Source organism: Jaculus jaculus, chromosome 5 (assembly GCF_020740685.1).
Source record: "Jaculus jaculus isolate mJacJac1 chromosome 5, mJacJac1.mat.Y.cur, whole genome shotgun sequence".
In the NCBI taxonomy this organism is placed as follows: domain Eukaryota; kingdom Metazoa; phylum Chordata; class Mammalia; order Rodentia; family Dipodidae; genus Jaculus; species Jaculus jaculus.
Genome location: NC_059106.1, coordinates 107,717,850 through 107,737,821, shown reverse-complemented (window position 1 = coordinate 107,737,821; position 19,972 = coordinate 107,717,850). Strand labels below are relative to the sequence as shown.

Below are 19,972 nucleotides of genomic sequence, written 5' to 3'. Positions count from 1 at the left end.
TGTGCATTAACTTGAGATCCCCGGAAGGGCTGCATAATAGGAGATCATTTACATAATGGAGGAGAAAGCTAGGTCTGAGGTCTAAAGTGGCCAGGTCTCATTGTCAGGCCTGGCCAATAAAGTGGGGACTATCCCCAAAACCCTGGGGCAGGACTGTCCAAGTCAATTGTCAGGCTTGCAGGGTGCTAGGGTCTTCCCAGGTGAAGGCCAAAAGTGGTCTTAATTTATTAGAGTGTAGGGGTATAGTAAAGAAGGCATCTTTGAGACCAAAAACAGAAAAATATTTTGAAGAGAGTGAAATGGAGGAGAGGAGGGTGTAAGGGTTAGTGACAACTGGATAGGTTGGGATGGTAGCACAATTTATTTTTCGGAGGTCCTTTACTAAACGATAGGCTCCATTAGGTTTTCTTATGCCCAGGATGGGGATGTTATAGGGTGAATGAATGGGGTCCAGAGGCTGAGAGTAAATGTTGAATTGGGTTTAGTCCTTGGTGAATGGCAGGGGTAAGGGTATTGTTTGTGGAAAATGTAGGTAGAAGGATCTTTAAGGTTTATGAGAATCGGAGGGTGATGGGAGGTGATGGCAGGATGGGAAGTGTCCCATATTAAAGGACTGACTGAGGGTAACACAGAGAGAGGTCCCGCTTTGAGAGCAGACTTTAGATGGACTTGGATCCACTTGTAGGAGGGAAATGCTAGTTTCCTTTAGAAGGGGCATGTAAATGGAAGCCTTAAGTTTGGATAGGAGATCCCTGCCAAGGAGAGGGAGTGGACATTGAGGCATGACAATAAACTGGTGGGTTAAAGTTAGGTCCCCAAATTGGCACAGACCAGGTGGGGTGCAGTGGGGGTTATGTGGGGTCCCTGCAACCCCTGTAATGAGGACTGTGATGGGGAGTGTGTGCCTCCACCAGGAAGTAAGTAGAGGACAGGAGGCCCCACTACCTGAGATGAAAAAGATCTCTTCAGCCACTATCCCTTTTACCCTGAGTTCCCGTGAGCCGGGTGTTAATTAAGCTGGGGCGAGGAACTCGGCCCGGTCTTTGGCGAAGGGCATGAGAGGGGGATTGCCATGGTTGCCAAAGGAGCCACCCGGGAGGCTAGTCGGACATCCATTTTCCAGTGTCCCCATTTCCACAGGCTGGACATGCCCTGGAAGGGGCCGAGGGTTGGGCATTCCTTTGCCCAGTGGCCAGGTTGGCCTCAGCAGAAACAAGGATATGGGCGGGGGACTGACCCCGCTTCCCAGGGGTAGAGGGTGAAGGCTGTGGCTGGGAACAGCGTAAGGTAGCAGCCAGGAATTGAAAGTGGCTCTTTCCTAGTCTGTTCCCAATCTCTCTCTTTTCTGGCCTCCTCCTCTCTACCGTTGAAGATTTTGAAAGCCAGGTTAAGTAACTCATTTGGGGGGTTTATAGGTCCCTTTTCAAGCCTTTGGAGTTTGCATCTGATGGCGGGGGCAGCCTGTCCTAGAAAGTGAACGCGCAGAAGCAGGGTGCCTTCACGGGAGTGTATGAGTACATTGCTGAACTTGAATATAGCCTCAGATAGGCGGTTGAGGAAAAGGCTGGGTTTTCAGTGGGGCCCTGGGTAATTTGTTTCAGTTTTTCAAAATTAATCCTGGGGCTGGAGAGATGGCTTAGAGGTTAAGTGCTTGCCTGTGAAGCCTAAGGACCCCGGTTCGAGGCTCGATTCCCCAGGACCCACGTTAGCCAGATGCACAAGGGGGCACACATGTCTGGAGTTCTTTTGCAGTGGCTGGAGGCCCTGGCGTGCCCATTCTCCCCCCCCCCCCACTCTCTCTCTGCCTCTTTATCTGTCTGTCACTTTCAAATAAATAAATAAAAATAAACAAAAAAATTGATTCTGCCATGAGCATTTTGGTTTGTCCCTTCAGCTGGACAGGTTGCTGTACCTGGAGGCCTTTGAGCTCCAGCCTGTTGTTTGGTAGTTCCACTTTGGTTCTTGTAAGGGCCCCAGGAGAAGGTTGGGGGTCTTGTTGACTCAGTCTATCAGCATGAGTCTGGGCTGCCGTCCAAATGTGTTCCCTTTCATCAGGGGTAAGGTTGAATTTAAAATGTGAAAAAAAAGCCAGGCATAGTGGTGCACACCTTTAATCCCAGCACTCGGAAGGCAGAAGTAGGAGGATGGCCATGAAGAGACTACATAGTGAATTCCAGGTCAACCTGAGCTAGAGTGTGCCCTTACCTCGAAAATACAAACCAAATAAATAAATAAATAAATAAATAAATAAATAAATAAATAATGTGAAAAACATCTCTCCAAGTGAGAGAATAGATCTGGGTGAGTCTAGTGAAGTGAATTCTATAATGGAGAGGATTTTCTGAGAAAGATTCTAATTTTTGTTCAATTGAGTCCATTTCATTGAGAGTGTCCCCGCTTCCTCATGTAAAGGAAACATCCCCAAGCCCCCTGTTGTTCCCTCCTCATGACCTAGAGTAGGGCAGAGAGGGGACAGAGAAGGGGGAGTGGAGTGTATGGTATTAGTAGGATCATCCTTTTTGGGAGCTTCAGGGGCTGGGGTGAGGGGACTGAAGGAGCAGAGGGGGATTGGGGAGAAGCAGGTGCAAGAGGGGAGTTGGGTGAGGGTTGAGGGGTGAAGAAGGAAGAGTTTCAGGAAGTTGATATAGAAAAGCAGGAGGAGCAAAAGGGGGGCTAGGGGAATGATATGGAGGGGTTCATCTGCTGGGTCAAAAAATGAGTCTTGTGAGGAGTTCTGTTTGGGGAGGATTTTAGAGGGTTTTTGTGACGGATGAGAATTTGGAAGGTAGAACAAGAAGTACAAAGGGAAGGGTGGGAACCGGGACAAAGAAGCCCTGAAGGTAGGGGACCTCGGATCACTCACCATGTCTTCTGAGGAAATGATCAAGATCAATAAGAATATTAAAATCCAGCTGGAGGGATGGCTTAGCAGTTAAGGTGTTTGCCTACAAAGCCAAGGGACCCTGGTTCGATTCCCCAGGACCCATGTTAGCCAGATGCACAAGAGGGTGCACGCATCTGGAGTTCATTTGCAGTGGCTGGAGGCCCTGGTGCACCCATTCTCTCTCTCTCTCTCTTTCCCTCTTTCTCTGTCAAATAAATAAATAAAAATTTAAAAAGAGTATTAAAATCAAAAGTACCACATTCAGGCCAGTAGTGGCCACTACCTAAGGAATATTGCAGCCAAATTTGAACGGAGAGTTGGAGTAATTTGGCAGGCAGGAGCTCAGAAAGTTCGAGTTCCTTTAAATTAGCCTTGAGACATGCCAATGGAGTGCCTTTTGGGACAGATAATTGAGAGCCCATTTTGAAGGAGTGGCCAATCCCACCACCAGGGACATCTCCTGGGTTTAGGGAGGGCAAATAAAACCCAAAAATTAGGAGGCAGCATCCCTGCACTTGGAATGCTTGGGTTGTCTGGTAGAATGATAGGTGGGAGGCTCCTGGAGTCTCTGTCCATGGACTGAAAAGTGAGAAACTCTCAGAGTCTAATAAGGTCTAAGACAAGGTGCCTTCACAGACTGAGGATGAGTACCTTTCCTGAAGGTTGTAATTCATGAGGGTGTGGATGCATTTGATCATATGGCGAGTGCCTTCCTGTCTGGAGTTCAAAAATCTTGGGGAGAAGAGAGGGAGAGAGAAATATGGCCTGGTGGATTACCCAAAAGGCTGTTGGAGCCTCAGCTGAGCTCAGAGAGGGATTTCAGACGTTCACCAGGGAGTAACCCTGTCCAGAATTCCTCATTCTCCACAAATGACTCGCAGAGCTTATGCAATCCAAAAGTCAGAGTGAGAGAAAAAAGAGAAAGAGAAAGCTGCCAGGTATCAAGCTGGATTTACAGAGCACCAATAAAGCTCCCTAAACCGTGAGGCTGAACGGAACTTGTACCGCTCACGTAGACCAAGGCCACAAAAGACCAGAGGCCTCTGGTCAGGCTGGTGACTGCTTAGTCCAGAAGAGTGAACACGATGAGTGTCTGTGCTCCCGAGGGACTGAAACACCGGCAGGGATGTGGGGAAGAGGAGAGGGAAAGAGAAAGGGAGGGCACGCAGCCCCAAAGCCCCAGAGGCCTCCGGTCTGAGTCATGGCACCAAATGTAAGGAAAGTATAAGAGAAAAGCAAAAGAGAATATCTACAAACAGATTGTTTATTGAGAGAAACAGCTGGGGGCCTTTCCACGGAATGAAGGCTGAACCATTGAGTCAGGCTGGGATTCAAACTTTTAAGGAGGATCCTAAGAAAAACAGACCAGGTGCAGGTCTAAAGAGAAATAGATAAGGAACTGTAGTTATTTGTGTCCTAGCTCAGAATAAGCTTTTTCAACAAAATTGTCTAGGAAGGACACCCAGATGGATTCTGTTCCTTCAAGGCTTTCTGAGCTAAGGGAAGTTTATCAATCAGGGGTTGTTGGGCCTATTAAAACTATTAACCCTTCATTTTCTACCTCTCCACATCTCACTCCTTTTCAGAAGTCATCCTTGACTCCCTGTCCACATATGTAGAACCTCTTTCCTTGGCTTCTATGGTGGTTTAAATCAGATATCCCCCATAAATTCATGTGTTTTCAATGCTTTATTTTCTAGTTGGTAGTAATTTGGGATGTGGAGCCTTGCTAAAGAGATATCTCCCATAAATTCATGTGTTTTCAATGCTTGATTCCCCAGTTGGCAGCAATTTGGGATGTGGAGCCTTCTAAAGGTGTATTACCAGGGGCTAATGTTATAGCCACCTCCCCATTTTCAGAGCCCAGCTCAGTCTCTTGCTGCTGTCTTCTCCACCTGCTGTCACAAGAAGTGATGTCCACCCTCTGCCAGTGCCGTTCTTTCCCCCGCCACCATGAAGCTTTCCCTCACAACAGTAAGCCAAAATAAAATCTTTCCTCGCATCATCTGCTTTTGGTCAGATGCTTTGTCCAGCAACAAGATGGTAACTGCAATAGCTTCTCCATTTTTTTACCTCTCTTCCAGCATTTCTCTTGACTTATCTTCTCTGCTAGACTGTGAGCCTTATGGATGGCAGAAGTGCTCTTATTTCGCTGTCCACACCGTGTGTGGTGGTTTGATTCAGGTGTCCCCCATAAACTTAGGTGTTCTGAATGCTAGGTTCCCAGCTGATGGATATTTGGGAATTAATGCCTCCTGGAGGGAATGTATTATTTGGGGTGGGCTTAAGGGCTTTATAGCCAGGTTCCCCATGCCAGTGTTTGGCACACTCCCCTGTTGCTATTGTCCACCTTATGTTGGCCAGGGGGTGACGTCCACCCTCTGCTCATGCCATCGTTTTCCCCTGCCATCGTGGAGCTTCCCCTCGAGCCTGTAAGCCAAAATAAATCTCTTTTTCCCAGAAGCTGCTCTTGGTTGGGTGATTTCTAACAGCAATGCGAACCGGACTGCAACACCGTGTCTGCCAGGAATACAAAATCCTACATAGAATAGGCTCTCAGTACAGTTATGTTCCATAATTGAGAGCACAAGTAAGTCCTACCCTAGCAGACATCAGATATTAATGGATTTCAAATTTTGAACTGATTTTGTTACACATATGCACACTGTTATAGAGAAGCCCAAGTTTCCTCACTATTTTTGCTTGAAAAATGGGCCATGTTGGTAGACTGAAGTGAGCTGCCATCCATTGAGCCAGAAAAGTAAGATTTGGCTAAAGATTTATGAGAATTTTTTTTCAAGGTAAGGTCTTGCTGTAGCCCAGGCTGACTTGGAATCTACTATAGTCTCAGGGTGGCCTTGAACTCATGGCAGTCCTCCAATCTCTGCCTCCCGAGTGCTGGTGTTAGAGGCATGTGTCACCATGCCTGGCTTTAGCTAAAGATTTAGAAGCTGAGAATTGGGTCTGCATATCAAAGAGGGGTCAGTCCTATGGACAAGCAGACAGGGGGCAGGGTACCATGTCACAGTTGTCTAACTGCAAAGCTACCAAAGACTGAGCTGGTGAGTATAAAATTCAGCCTCCTTTAATAGGAGAGAGAGGCAGCTTCCTGGGCCAAGGTCAACATGAGGCAGCAAATCCATTGGATCTGAGAAGCATGATTTGGCTCAAGCAGGCAGGGTAACTACTTAGCAGAGTTAGCCTGTGGCCCCTTGGAAGTCCTTGGGTTCTTTTTCCATCAGCACCAATGTTCAGCTCTTTGCATTCAGTGTCTCACATGTTCTCTGTATTCTTAAAGCCAGGTTTACAGTTTCTCAGAGGCACACATCTCCCTCCCTTCTGTTTGTTTTAGCCATCCTTTGATCAGGATAGTCAGCCTCCAGCCCAGCCTAGTGCAGCCCAACCTCTGCATATGCTTAGCCATGGCCTCTGAAAGGCCCTATCTGAGCAGCCACTCACTTCCAGTGTCCCTCTTTTCTTGCAAGGAATGCTTGCAACAGGAAAATGAAGTAAAAATGGTACCATGGGCTTCTAGTCCTTCTGAGGGTAGAGGCTTGGCTCTCCCAGTGTGAGCAGGTTTTACAAGGCTGGAGGTAAGGCATGGGGAGCAGGTGCCTCCTGAAAGCTAGCAAGAAGGGGAGAATGAAAGATGCAATTTCCTTGGTCTGCACCTGAGCTTGGTAGTCAGTGTAGCAATGCCTGTGTGTGTTTCCAGAAGTGACCAGACCTGGAATTTAGCTTCATGTGGGAATGGAGTCTCTAGGGACTAGAGGGCATAGGGAGCAGGGCACTGGCTCTACATTGCAGGGCAAATACAGGAAAGTCCAAGGCAGAGCTTGGTTGGCACTTTGAAACCTCCACATGTTAGCCGTTCTCTTTTACTGTGGACAAGTATGGATGAGAAGTCTGGTCTGTGGTAGCCTTCTTCACCCCAGATGCTCAGTCCTGATCTCCTGGCAGTGGACAGCTGTTCCCCCTGTGTTCCTATGGCAGCCCAAGGTGGCTCATGGCAACCTTGGTGACCAAAGTCATCCTACCTACCTGGCTGCAAAACTACATGTGTGTTGTGGAGATACATTCTTCAGCCCTTGGAGATCCTCTGTGTCACTAGTTGGCACTTTTTTTTTTCTTCTTGGTTTTCAAGGTAGGGTCTTGCTCTAGCTCAGGCTGACCTGGAATTCACTCTGTTTTCTCAGGGTGGCCTCAAACTCATAGTGATCCTTCTACCTTTCCCTCCCTCACTACCACACCTGGCTGACACTCTTTTTTATAGGCTATTTCCCTGTGGTCCTTTGAGAAGTGGGTCAAGACAGTTGACCTGCTTGGAAGAAGTGCCAGGGTTCAAGACACCTAGCCTGGAGTCTGGACTTCTGAATTCTACTTCTGGCTTTACAGCTAATAGTTTCCTGAACCTCCTTCCAAGTGCATTTTCCCCTCTGGGTCTTGGGTCATTTCCCCCCACCTAAAGTGGATCCCCTGGGGCTGTCATTGTCTTCTCTCTTTCCTCCCTCTGCAAGGTGCTTTAAAGCTGTCAGCTGTTGCACTTGGCTGGAGCCCTGAGCAAGAGCTGTCACAGTTGCTACAGCTGACGAAGAGATTAAAGCCTTTGGGTGGACACAGCTGAGTGACGGGGTCTAGTGAGACAGCCATCAGGAAGTCAGGCTTCTAAGCTAAAAGGAAGGCCATGGGTGTGATGCGGGTTCTGATGCCTGGCTGTGAGTCCATGTTCCTGGGATTACTTGTAATAGCTGTAGTTTGCTATCTACTTTGAAGCTGCCTTCCCTGAAAAACAAGGAAATTCAGCCTCCCGAATATGGAAACTGTAGCAGGGGGACCCACAGAAGCAGTCACCACAAAGGGCATTGTTTAGGGTGCTTACATAGAATATGGTGCTGTTTGGCCAAAAAGTATAGTACTACATATTGCTAAGCTCCAAATCTCAAGTATAGTTTCTACTGAGAGTGTATTGCTTTCACATATTGCACAGCTGGTCAGGGTAAATCATAGATACTCTGGACCTATGTGAAGTGCCTGGCATAGACCCATTTTGTTATTCAGTATAAGCATGACTTCCACTTTTTTTTTCCTGTCTTCCCTATCAACTTATTTTGGATTTATGCAGAAATAGCAGAAACATACTCACTATAGCAATCCCAATTCTAACTTTCCTTCTCTTCCACAGTTGACTTATGGAGCTGATTTCTGTTTTGTGTGGGTATGCTGCCCTGGAGTCTGAGACTCTTGAGTTCTGCTCTTTGGGCCTGTTGTGTTACTTTTCCTGAGAATTTATTTCTATTCACCCAGATAGACCAAAGAAACAATTCCATCCAAGTACTGTTTGGAAAACCAACAGGTTTATTGGGGTCAATTACAGAAGCATGGGTTACCTTGGTAGCTGTGTCACTGGAAAAAACATCCCCAACATGGATGATGATTCAAAAAAGATACATCATTGAAGTTCCCTGTACAACTTGCAGGGAGCTACGCCACTGGAGTCTCTTCTTCCCCCAGAAATTGTTGACTGTTTATACAACCTTAAGGTGATGGTGGGGGTGGGGGAGGCTCTAGAGCCTTGTAATTTTACGAGCCTCTGCGTCTTGAGTTTAAAAAGTCTGTCCTCTTTCCAGGAAGGGGTACTTCAGCTGCTGGCATGTTTCTACATTGCCACTAGGCAAAACCTTTTCCTGTACACATTTTTTTTTAAATATTTTTTGTTCAATTTTTATTTATTTATTTGAGAGTGACAGACAGAGAGAAAGACAGATAGAGGGAGAGAGAGAGAATGGGCGCGCCAGGGCTTCCAGCCTCTGCAAACGAACTCCAGACGCGTGCGCCCCCTTGTGCATCTGGCTAACGTGGGACCTGGGGAACCAAGCCTCGAACCGGGGTCCTTAGGCTTCACAGGCAAGCGCTTAACCGCTAAGCCATCTCTCCAGCCCTCCTGTACACATTTTTAAAATATATTTTATTTATTTATTTGAGAGAGAGAAAGAGGGAGGCAAGGAGGGAGGGAGGGAGGAAGAGAGAGAGAGAGGGGGAGGGAGAATGGGCACACCAGGGCCTCCAACCACTGCACATGAACTCCAGGTGCATGTACCCCCTTGTGCATCTGGCTTATGTGGGTCCTGGTGAATCGAACTGAGATCTTTTGGCTTTGCAGGCAAATGCCTTAACTGCTAAGACATCTCTCTAGCCCTCCTGTACACATTTTATCTAAACTTCACCACATCTTAGAAAGACAGGATTCCTTCCCCACTGAACATGTAGAGCTGACAGGGCTGCCCAGCCCATGGGAAAGCAGACAGCAGAGATCTCTTTCCATGCTTCTTGTAGTAATGTTGGATTAGAGAAGCTACTTCTTAGATAGACTCTTATGGGCATTCTCTGGGCCTCAGCTTTCTGGCCAAACTGTCTGCCTAAATGTGCAAGCAAGGCTGGCCAGAGTAATATGACCCCACTTGCTTAGGAAACTCATACTATGAGATTTATTCAAGAACACAGATTGGGAACATGGGAGGAGTGGGCTATGCCAGACTTGGTTCAGTCATGGGGATCCAGGATTACCCTCCAAAGCACAATACTGGTGAAACTGCCAATTAAAAAATTAATATAAATTTAATATAAAAATCTAATATAAATAAAGCATGGCTTCAATCTTAGTACTCAGGAGGCAGACATAGGAGGGTTTGCCATGAGTTCGAGGCCAGCCTGAGACTACATAGTGAATTCCAGGTCAGCCTGAGCTACAGTGAGACCCTACCTCTAACCCTCCAAAAAATTAACATAAATTTGGATTACAGAAAACAACAAAAAATAGTGTTTCAAATACTGCACAAATCACACATGACAAATCACTCCTTATGTGATATTCAAATTTCCTTATATTTTCATTTGCTATATCTGGCACTCCTAAAGTCTTTGGGTTGGGCAATCAAGGTCTTCCCAACAGGCCAGGAATTACCTTTCTGGCCTTAATGCTACTTCTGCCCTCTTTTATTATTTTTTAAAAATATTTTATTTGCCAGGCATGGTGGTACATGCTTTTAATCCCAGCACTCAGGAGGCAGAGGTAGGATCGCTATGAGTTCAAGGCCACCCTGAGACTACAGAGTGAATACCAGGTCAGCCTGAGCTAGAGTGAGACCCGACCTCAAAAAACCATATAAATATATATATATATATTTGAGAGAGAGATAGAGAGAATGGGCATACCAGGGCCTCTAGCCATGACAAACAAACTCTGGGCACATGCGCCACCTTGCGCATCTGTTCTGCCCTCTTTTAACTGTAAGGAGTTTGCAATACACTTCCCATACCCTCTACCTGTTATCATCTCTGACCTTTGCAAATGTCAGTTATTTTGGCTAAAATTATTTACATTATCTCTGCATTTAGAAATAGTGCCTGTTTAACCCCCGCCCCTTTTCCTGAGGCAAGCCAAAGAAACTGGCCTTTTTACTTTTTAATGTGACAAAGTGACAGCAAGAGTAAGCAACAGACAGAGAGAAAGAGTGAGAGAGAGAGAGAATTGGCATGCTAGGGACTCTAGCCACTACAGTGAAACTCCAGCCATGTGTGCCCCATTGTGCACACTTGGTGCATCTGGCTTATGTGGGCCTGGAGAGTCAAACATGGGTCTTTAGGTTTTGCAGGCAAGTGCCTTAACTGCTAAACCATCTCCCTTGCCCTCAAAACCCATTTTGAGTGGTTTTTCTTCATGCAAGTCTCCTTTGCTCCTCATATGTGTTTCCATAGACATAGGAATAAATTTTAGTTTTTCGTTGAGGTAGGGGCTCATTCTAGCCTAGGCAGACCTGAAATTTGCTATGTAGTTCCAGGTGATCCTCCTATTTCTGTCTCCTATGTGCTGGGATTAAAGGCATATGCCGCTATGCCTGCCTAATAAAATTTTTTTGAGATTGGGTCTCTTATAGCCCAGGCTGGCCTCAAACTCATGCAACTGAGGGTGACCTTGATCACCTTATTCTCTTGCTTCCATTTCCTGAGTGCTGGGATTATAAGCATGTACCACCATGCCCAGTTTTTTGTTTTTTTTTTCTTTCAGATAGGGTCTTGCTCTAGTCCAGGCTGGCCAGAAATTCACTATATAGTCTCAGGGTGACCTCAAACTTATAGCGATACTCCTACCTCTGTCTCCTGGGTGCTGGAATTAAAGATGTCCATCACCATGCCCAGTTTTACAGAGCTGGGGAATCAAACTCAGGGCTCCATGTAGCCCTTTAGCACTTGAGCTACACCCCCAGCCTATATTTCTATAATCTGTGCATATGTCCCATCACCTAAGTACCTTCCCTCTATATAAACACCGGTCTAGACTCTCCTGAAGCATTGGCCATGTTTTCCCTTGTTCTGCAGCCTTCAGCAGTATCTGGTGCCCTTGAAGACAGACTGTTCCCCCTGTGCTGCCGTCAGACATCAGTGCCATGAGTACACTTTGTGTTGAACAGCATGGAGATCAAGCCAGGGACTCCAGGGGCTTCCTCTTGCCCTGGTCCAGGTCTTCTTACTCTCATCAGGCCTCGAAGCTCCTGGCCTGGTCTTGGAGCTGGAGAACAGAGGTTATTTGTGAATCACTGGAGAGTCTAGACTGAATGTGAGCTCCAGGCTAGAGCTGTAGCTCAGTAGTAGAGCACTTCCCTAGCTTGTGAAGTACCCTGGCTGCAATCCCCAGTATGTCAAGGAGAAACAAACAAAAACCCGCCTTTAATCCAAGCACTCAAGAGGCTGAAGTAGGAGGAGGCTCCTTCATTTGAGACCATCCCAAGGCTACTGAGGGAGTTTCAGGTTAGCCTGGGCTAGAGTGAAACCCTGACTCAAACAAACAAATGTGAGCTCCAGAAACTTCAGTGCTTTAAGGTGCCCCTGAGTCTCACATGCTGCTGAGATCAAAAGGTAAGGGATAAGGAATGAAATTTAGAAACAGAAAGGGAGTGTATAGGGGCTATAGAGAGGCTAGGAATGACGCCACAGAGAACGAGAAAACATGGGTTAAGATCCAGCAGAAAACACTATTTCAAGAGCCAGGTACTGGGTTCTCCCAGTTTTTATTTTCCCTTTGTCTTAGGCTAGGAAATAAATATGTGAGTGCCCACTATGTACTTTCCTGTGGTTTTCATGAAAATTTCTAGATAATTCTGCAAGAATCTGAGATTTAGAGGGGGTAGAGAACTGGCAAAGATACACAACCTACTGTATCTAGGAAACAGAACACAAATAACCTCTCTAGGTTAAATGCTGCAAGGGCCTCACACTATTTTAAAGTCTTTATAATTTCTACCAGTAGGGGAGAAAACGAAAAGCTTCACCCACAAGTGGAGAAATTAAGAAATAGATATGACTGGGACTGTAGCTCAGTGGTAGAGCATTTACCTAGCATGTGTGAAAGCCTGGGTTTGATCCGCAAAGCTGGGGATGAGCGTGAATATATGGAAACTGATATGGAACTGCCAGGGAATTGCAGGGAATGAACCATGGTGAGGTGGGGAGAGATCTCCCGGGTTCGGGCGTTAGATGAGGTTTCTGCCCTTGTGCCTGCGTCTCAGGCTCAGGTCAGGTGGATAGATGGAATTCAAATCCGCCCTGAGGCACCTCCGGAGCGGGGACTGGCGGCAAAACTAGCAAATTACACGAATAAATCTGGGGATGGGAACATCAAACGGACTTCCCGCAGTCCTGGAAGGTTGTGTAGTGGCTTTCTGCGTACCTGGCACAGGAAGGACCGGCCACAGTGTTTCTTCGGGGGGGGGGGGGGAGCCGCCTAGGTCTGGAGGGCTGGGTTTGAGAATGAAGAGACAGAGTGGCGGAGGGTCATCCCCCAATTTCTGCTCCCTGGCAGCCCGGACAAAGCCGGGGGAGGGTACCCCTGCGGACCTCGGGCTCCCGCATCAGAGATCTCGGCGGCAGGCTGGGGCACTGGAGCTCGAGCGCGGAGGCTCGGGGGAGCGCCGCGGCCGCCCGGAGAAGCGGCCTTGGGGTGGGGGTCCTCAGCCTGGGAAGACGTCCCCTCCCCCGGCTTCGGGGGGCCGGGCGGGACGCCGGGGTGGGCGGCCAGTGGCGGCGCAGCGGGGGCGTGGCGGGACCGGAGACTCCGCCCCTGCGCGTCTCCGCGGGAGCCGGGCTGGAGGCGGCCGGGCTGGTGGCGCGCAGCTCGGTCCCGCCCGCGCGCCGGGGCGGCGAATGAAAGGCCGACGCCGCTGGGGGCTGGCTGCGAGCGACGCGGCGACACCGGCCTCCGGGGCGGCGCGCTCCCGCGGAGATGTACGGTAAGGAGGGCTGGGCCCGCGGGGCCACTCCGCAAACTTCCCGGACGCGGGCGGGCCCGGACCCGGCCCGAGGCGAGAGCGCCGACGCGGAGCCTGGCTGAGCTGTTTGGCTGGCCGGGGTGCGCGGGTCTGCGCCGGGAGGACAAAGGTGCCTCGGGCCGGGGCTCCGGCGCTCCCAGGTCCTCCGGCCTGCCGGTGCCGGCGCGAGGGGCGGTGGTCCGCCGGGGGCGGGGTCTGCGCGCCGGCCGCCTGGACCCGGGGGCTGGGGCGAAAGCGGGTCCGTCTCTCCTGAACCCAGGCTACGGGCAGTGTTGGTGGGACTGGTCGTGTGACAGCATTTCAGAATTAACGAAGCGGGTTGTGCTTGGGAGTTATGCTCGAAACCGGTCCTGCGTGGAGGAGAGACGCTCGCCGCCGGCCTTCTGCAGGACGCGGAGGATGTAGGAGGGGCGCGGGCAGTGCCCGGGCCGGGGAGAGCGCCAGTGCTCCGAGCCTCATCTCTCCGCCCTGGGTGGACTTGGCCACTGCCTGCCCGGTTGCCCGCCTGCTAGTGGGATCCAGGTTCCCCAACTTCTAGATTGGCCCTCCTCCGGGTTAAAGAGAGATCTCTTAGAGGGTGCAGCGCAGCCCTGACCGCTCTTTCCCCTGACACCCCCCCCTCCACACACACACTGATGTGCAACAGTTCCACTGACCCTCACTATGCACAGCTCTCCTGGCTCACTTGCCAAGTATTCCTCTGGTTCTGCAATGAGATGAGGAAAAAAGCTGTTTGGGTCCCTCATTGCAGTTCGAGTCAATCTAGGAATGGGCTGCGTTACTGAGCATGGGGTGTGTGTGTCGCGCGTGCGTGTTGATGATTCCTACGGATATGGCCCATCAGGTCAGGTCCATCAGAACCTAGGTACCTGGGGCTACTAAAAGAAATGAGGCAGTGCTTACCGCCCACCCCATTCAGTCTGCATCTAAGGGGCGAGTGATCTAGAAGAGCACGTTCCCAATTTAAACCCATCGCTAAGGCTGCTGGCTGCCTCACTGCAAACACACTATGAGTCACAAAGTTTGTTAGAAGCACAGGAAGCTGAGAGCGTGCTGGAAAGACTCAGCAGCTGGAGGCCCCCTTACTTAGAAGACAAAGACTCAACTTTTGCTTCCCTGCCCAGTAGATGACACCTCTGGATTTCTGATCTCAATGTAGACATCAGCAGAGCTCAGCAAGTATTAATTCTCTTGGGGGGATCAAGTGGAGGAGGAGAGGAGGAGGTGCTTGACCGCAGAAGCTAGACTGATGACCAGTGGGGACCCTAGAGGAAGGTAACAGGGCACTGGTGATTCATAAGCTTGGAGGTTATGAGGTTTCCAGGCAAACTGTAGATTCCTTTATTCTGTTTCTCTCCCATTCTTTTCTGCAGAGGGAGCAGCCTAGAGCTGCAGATCATTTGACAGAAGCATGTGACTGCAGGGCACCTGCATTGGGGAAGGAGTTAGGACAGCCTCGTTAGAATGGGTCAGAATTAGGAGCCCTGATTTCTCCAGCCCACCCCAGTGCTTTTATTATATAATGTGGTAACTTATCCAGCATATCTTAGAGTCATGGGTCCTGGTCTGCCTTTGTTGAATGTAGCAAGTCAGTCCAGAGCTGGACAGAACACAAGGATGAACTGGAGAGCCAGCCTAACCTTGTGCTATTTTCAGATACACAAATTTTCATTTCTCTTTCATGATGTTTTTATTTCCCCAGATACAGACAGACCAGGGACTTCCCCTCAGTGATTCATGGAAAGATTGTGATGACAGAGTCCCCTGGGCAGCCTGTACACAGGAAAGTCACAGTAGTGCTGGATGGAGGCTGACACTGTGCAAAGCAAGGTCTTGGGAGGTGTCACAGGGAACCCACTCTCCAACGAGTGCCTGTTGGCCTGGATTTTAGGATGTTCTTGACTTGCTGGAAAGAAAGGACCCATGTGGTACTGCAATTATTCTTTCCCTGAAGTTAATAGATTGATGAAAAAGAATGTGAGTGGGAGCTGGGAATGGTGGTGCATGCCAGTAGTCCCAGCATTCTAGAGACAGGGACAAGAGAATCACTGCAAGCTTGAGGCCAGTTTAGATGACATAATGAAGTCCAGGCCAACCAGGGCTACACAGGGAGAGCCTGTCTAAAATAATTTTTAAAAAAGAATAAATAAAGGAAAAGGATGTAAGTGGAGAAGTAGGGAGGACACATGATGTTATTGATTTCCTATTGATTGCTTTTCTTTCCCTAGTTTTCCAAGTGCTTTGTCCAGTGTGACACACATTTAGATGAAATGTGGCCAAATGGCACTCCTACCTTCGTGCTTCTCCCTCTGTCCCCCCATTTCTCCCTGATGTTTCAGGTGAATACACATTATGAAGATGTCACTAGGAGCTTTAAAAACTATTGGCAGTAAGTACATAAGGAGCCAAAAGCTGCTAAGAGCTTTGGACAGAGGTGACCTTTGACCACCCAGCGTATAGATTTGGTGCAGTATAAATTCGTATCTTCCAGCTGTGTCCTCACTTCTTGCCCGCTCCAGATGGGTCTTCATTCCCCTTATTCTCCCCCGTCCACCTTACCTCTGTCCTCCACAACTCAGTTTTTCTGTGTCTCTCAGTCTCTGGTCTTCTTCCTTTGGCTTATGGAGACTAAGGGCCTCTTGCCTTTTCTGGAGGACCCAGAGGAATCTGGAACAGAAGAAATGTTAGTCCTAGAGTCTAATCCTAATCCAAGAGGCAGTTCAGAGCTGTATGATGTTAGGCATATTGGGGTCATGGCTCTAACTGGTATTTCTTTTTTTCTTTTTTTCAGTTTTTCCAGGTAGGGTCTCACTCTGGTCCAGGCTGACCTGGAATACACTATGTAGTCTCAGGGTGACCTCAAGCTCAGGGCGATCCTCCTACCTCTGCCTCCCAAGTGCCAGGATTAAAGGCATGTGCCACCATGCCCGGCTTTAAATGGTATTTCTTTATAAAATGGTGAAATGCCTATGGACTTCCATTGTGAGCCTCATATTCAGGCTGCTGCTGTATCAAGATCATCCAGAGAAGTGCTACACTGGAAAAGGTGCACAGGACGCTATCTCTTGTGAGTCCTCTTGGATGGACCTTCTCTCCCTTTCTGCTCGTTTCTGCACATACCTCTGGCTTAAACACATATTTTACCTCAACCTTGCTAGCTGTGAGCCACTGTACAAGTTTCCTGCTTTTCTCTTCCTCTTCCTCTTTTGCTTATGTGGTTCCTAGGGAATCAAACCTGGGTCTTTTGGTTGTGCAAGCAAGTGCCTTAATCAATAAGCCATCTCTCCAGCCCCCCTCCTTTTTAAAAAATGTATTTGCAAGCAGAGAGGTGGGGGAGAATGGGCGCACCAGGGTCTTTTGCCACTGCAAATGAACTCCAGATGCATTTGCCACTTTGTGCATCTGGCTTCATGTTGGTACTGCAGAATTGAACTCAGGCTGACAGGCTTTGCAAGCAAGTGCCTTTAACTGTTGAGCCATCTCCCCAGCCCTCTCTCCTCTTCTTTTTGAGAAGGCTTTATAGAACTCTCTCTTTATTCTCCTGTTTCAGTTTCCTGAGTGCTGGGATTATAGGCTTGCAAGACCACATCCAACTTGGACTATTTGTATTTTCTAGATTCATCCCAGCTGCTCTCTCATTATTCATTCATTTCTAACCCACAGTCACTTCCTGGAAACGACTCTAAAATGACTTCTCACAATCCTGATTTTATATCTATCAACATTGATTGGTAAGAAAAGTGATTTGTCCTGGGGCAGGATGATCACAGGTTCTTTGACAAAGTGGATTCTCATCAGTTTTTCTTTTGGTTGAGGTTGTGTAATTAGTGCTGTCCCTGTTCCTTTCACCTGTGCTGGAGCCATGAGACTATTCCACTTTCCCACTGAGGCCAGATGGAACCTGAGAAATGTGCCTCCAGACAGAGGGTCCACTGCCACCAAGAGTAAAGAGCGAGCAGAGAGGATTCCCCGCCACCCTGGTCTGGGCACCCCAGTGCCACTGAAGCCCAAGCTGCTCTGCCAGACGCTCTTGCATCCTCAGTATGCGTCTGCTTTGTGACAGAGAATGCACACTGCAGGAAAGCAACGATGGCCAGCCTTTGAAAATGTGCAGGACATCGTGACTTGTGGTTGATGTAGCTGCTGTGGAGGAAGCAGAGAAGTGCAGGGCCAGGCAGACGCCCTTTGAGGTCCAGAGACTCAGCTTTGAAGACATCTCCATTGTGTACACACACACACTCCCAGGCTGTCTCCTCCCCCACTCCTGAGCCCCCTGCAGCCCATGGTGCCATGTATGTCTGCTGCACATCGGGGCTGTGTGGCCTGCCCATCCTCCCACGTAGACAGCCCTTTTTCTTGGTCTTGCTACTTACAGCTCAGTAATTCAGGCTGTTGCAATGATGATGATCATGTACCAAGTTACTGCCATCTTACAGAAACAATGAGAAAGAGCGGAGGGACAACATCTCCCGGTCCTACTCGTTAAAACCTACTATTTTTGTTGTTTGTTCTTTGAGGTAGGGTCTTGCTGTAGCCCAGGCTGACCTGGAATTTACTATGTAGTCTCAGGATGGCCTTGAACTCATGGTGATCTTCCTACCTCTGCCTGTGGAGTGTTGGGATTAAAGGTGTGCACCACTACACCTGGTTTAAAACCTACTTTAATTTTGTTTTTTAATTTGACATACACACAGAGAGAATGGGCATGCCAGGGCCTGTAGCCACTGCAAACAAACACCAGATGCATATGCCACCTTGTGCATCTGGCTTATGTGGGACCTGGAGAATCGAACTAAGGTTCTTCCGGCTTCGCAGGCAAGTGCCTTAACCACTAAGCCATCTCTCCAGCCCCAAACCTACTTTTGATGCTGGGATGTAGCATAGTGGTTGTGGTGGTTTGATTCACGTGTCCCCCATAAACTTAGGTGTTCTGAATGCTAGGTTCCCAGTGGATGGAGATTTGGGAATTAACACCTCCTGGAGGGAGTGTATTGTTGGGGGCGGGCTTATGGGTGCTACAGCCAGCTCCCCCTTGCCAGTGTATTTGTCTCCATGCTTCCTTTTCTTTCCCTTCTTTCCCTCATCATGGCAAGTGTGGTAGTGAAAGAGCCCTGAGGACCTCAGCCTGCATCTGGGCCCAGCTCTGCCCCTCAGTTGACCTTGGACCTCAGCTTTTCTGAGTTACCCTTTCTTGGCTCTGAAAAGGTGACAACACCTACTTCACTGAAGAAGTTAGTCAGGATAAGAGCGCCCCCACTTTTTTCTCCTTTCTTCAACGCTTCTCTGGTTTGTGCTGGTAATAAGCCGGCCTTTCTAGAAAAATCGGAAAATGGAGCTAGCTATAAACAAAATTTTTTTGGCTTTTCAAGATAGGGTGTCACTCTAGTCCAGGCTGGTCTGGAATATAACTATGTATTCTCAGGATGGCCTTGTACTAAACTAATCCTCCTACCTCTGCCTCCCTGAGTGTTGGGATTAAAGGAGTGCACCACCACACCTGGCTACAAATACTCTTTTGTTCTCTTTCCTGCCTGTGTATTGTCTACATGGTTGGAAATACTCCCTGTCCCATCCCAACTTTGCCAGCTGCCATTTAAACTGTATATTAGTATGAGACTAGGCTGTTGTAGCCCAGTGGCAGAGTGTGTACTTGGCATGCCTAAGGTCCTGGGTTCAATTCTGTGTTACTTAGCTATCTGTTGTTACATTAAAACGTATAAGAAGTTAACCTAAAAAGAGGAAAGGTGGGGGCTGGAGAAATGGCTCAGTGGTTAAAGGCACTTGCTCTGCATTTGGATCCCCAGCATGCATATAAAACTGGACATGCAGTGGCCCACTCCCTGTAATCTCGGTGCATTGAGCAGTGGGAGGTGGAGTCAGGAGAATCCCAAATCTTGTGGGCCAGCCAGCCTGCCCTTCCTAGTAGAAAACTGCAGCTCAACTAAAGTGGAAGGAGAGGCCCAGCACCCTGAAGCTGTCCTGTGAGCTACACATGTGTGTCAATACTCACGCCTCATACATATACACATCATTTTTAAAGTTTAAAAGCAGAGGGGAGGGCTGGAAAAATGGCTTGTCTGCATAGGCTGATAGCTCAGGTTTGATTCCCCAGTACCCACGTAAAGCCAGATGCACAGGGTGGCACATGTATTTGGGATTTGTTTGCAGTGGCAGGAGGCCCTGCACTCCCATACTCCAGTTTATGGGAGGAATGAGATTTATTTCAAGTTTACAGATCCAGTGGAAATTCCATAAATGGTGGAAGAAGATGGCCCCCTTTCAGAGATCCAAGCAGAGATAAAAATTGCAACAACCAAAACACCAGCACCGGTATACACACCAAAAGTCAGCAAGCAGCAGGAACCCCACCAGAGCTCACATCTCTCTCCATACCTTTGGTCTGGAATTCAAATATATCCCCAAATATATCTTTGGTCTGGACCCCAGGATCTGCCTCCAGTGACAGCTCCTGTAGCCAGGTGGCTGGAGACCCAAGTTATAAGCTTTAATAAAACACCTGAGTCTATAGGGGACATGCAGGCAAACTAATAATTTAAATCAGGATTAGAACATCTATCTCCTCAAACAATTACCATTATTATTTATTTGTAATGAGAATATTCAAGACCCTTTCCTTTAAGAAAAATATACAATATGTTACTGTCATCTGTGATCACCTTGGTGTGCAGTACAACACTGCTATATCATAGCTATATTACAGTACACTGAGATGATACCTCAAGCTTTCTTTGAATCCTAGAATTTT

At 48.3% G+C, this 19,972-nt stretch overlaps 1 protein-coding gene across 1 annotated transcript in view; it reads left to right on the top strand.

Annotated features, from left to right (window-relative positions):
* Window positions 1-13,062: 13,062 nt before the first annotated feature.
* The window catches only part of Efr3b (EFR3 homolog B), a 118,708-nt gene continuing 111,798 nt past the window's right edge, over window positions 13,063-19,972 (top strand). Inside the window, exon 1 of the mRNA XM_045149009.1 lies at window positions 13,063-13,167. Coding sequence (XP_045004944.1) covers window positions 13,161-13,167 — 7 coding nt within the window. The 5' untranslated portion in view covers window positions 13,063-13,160. The remainder of the gene's footprint in view (window positions 13,168-19,972) is intronic.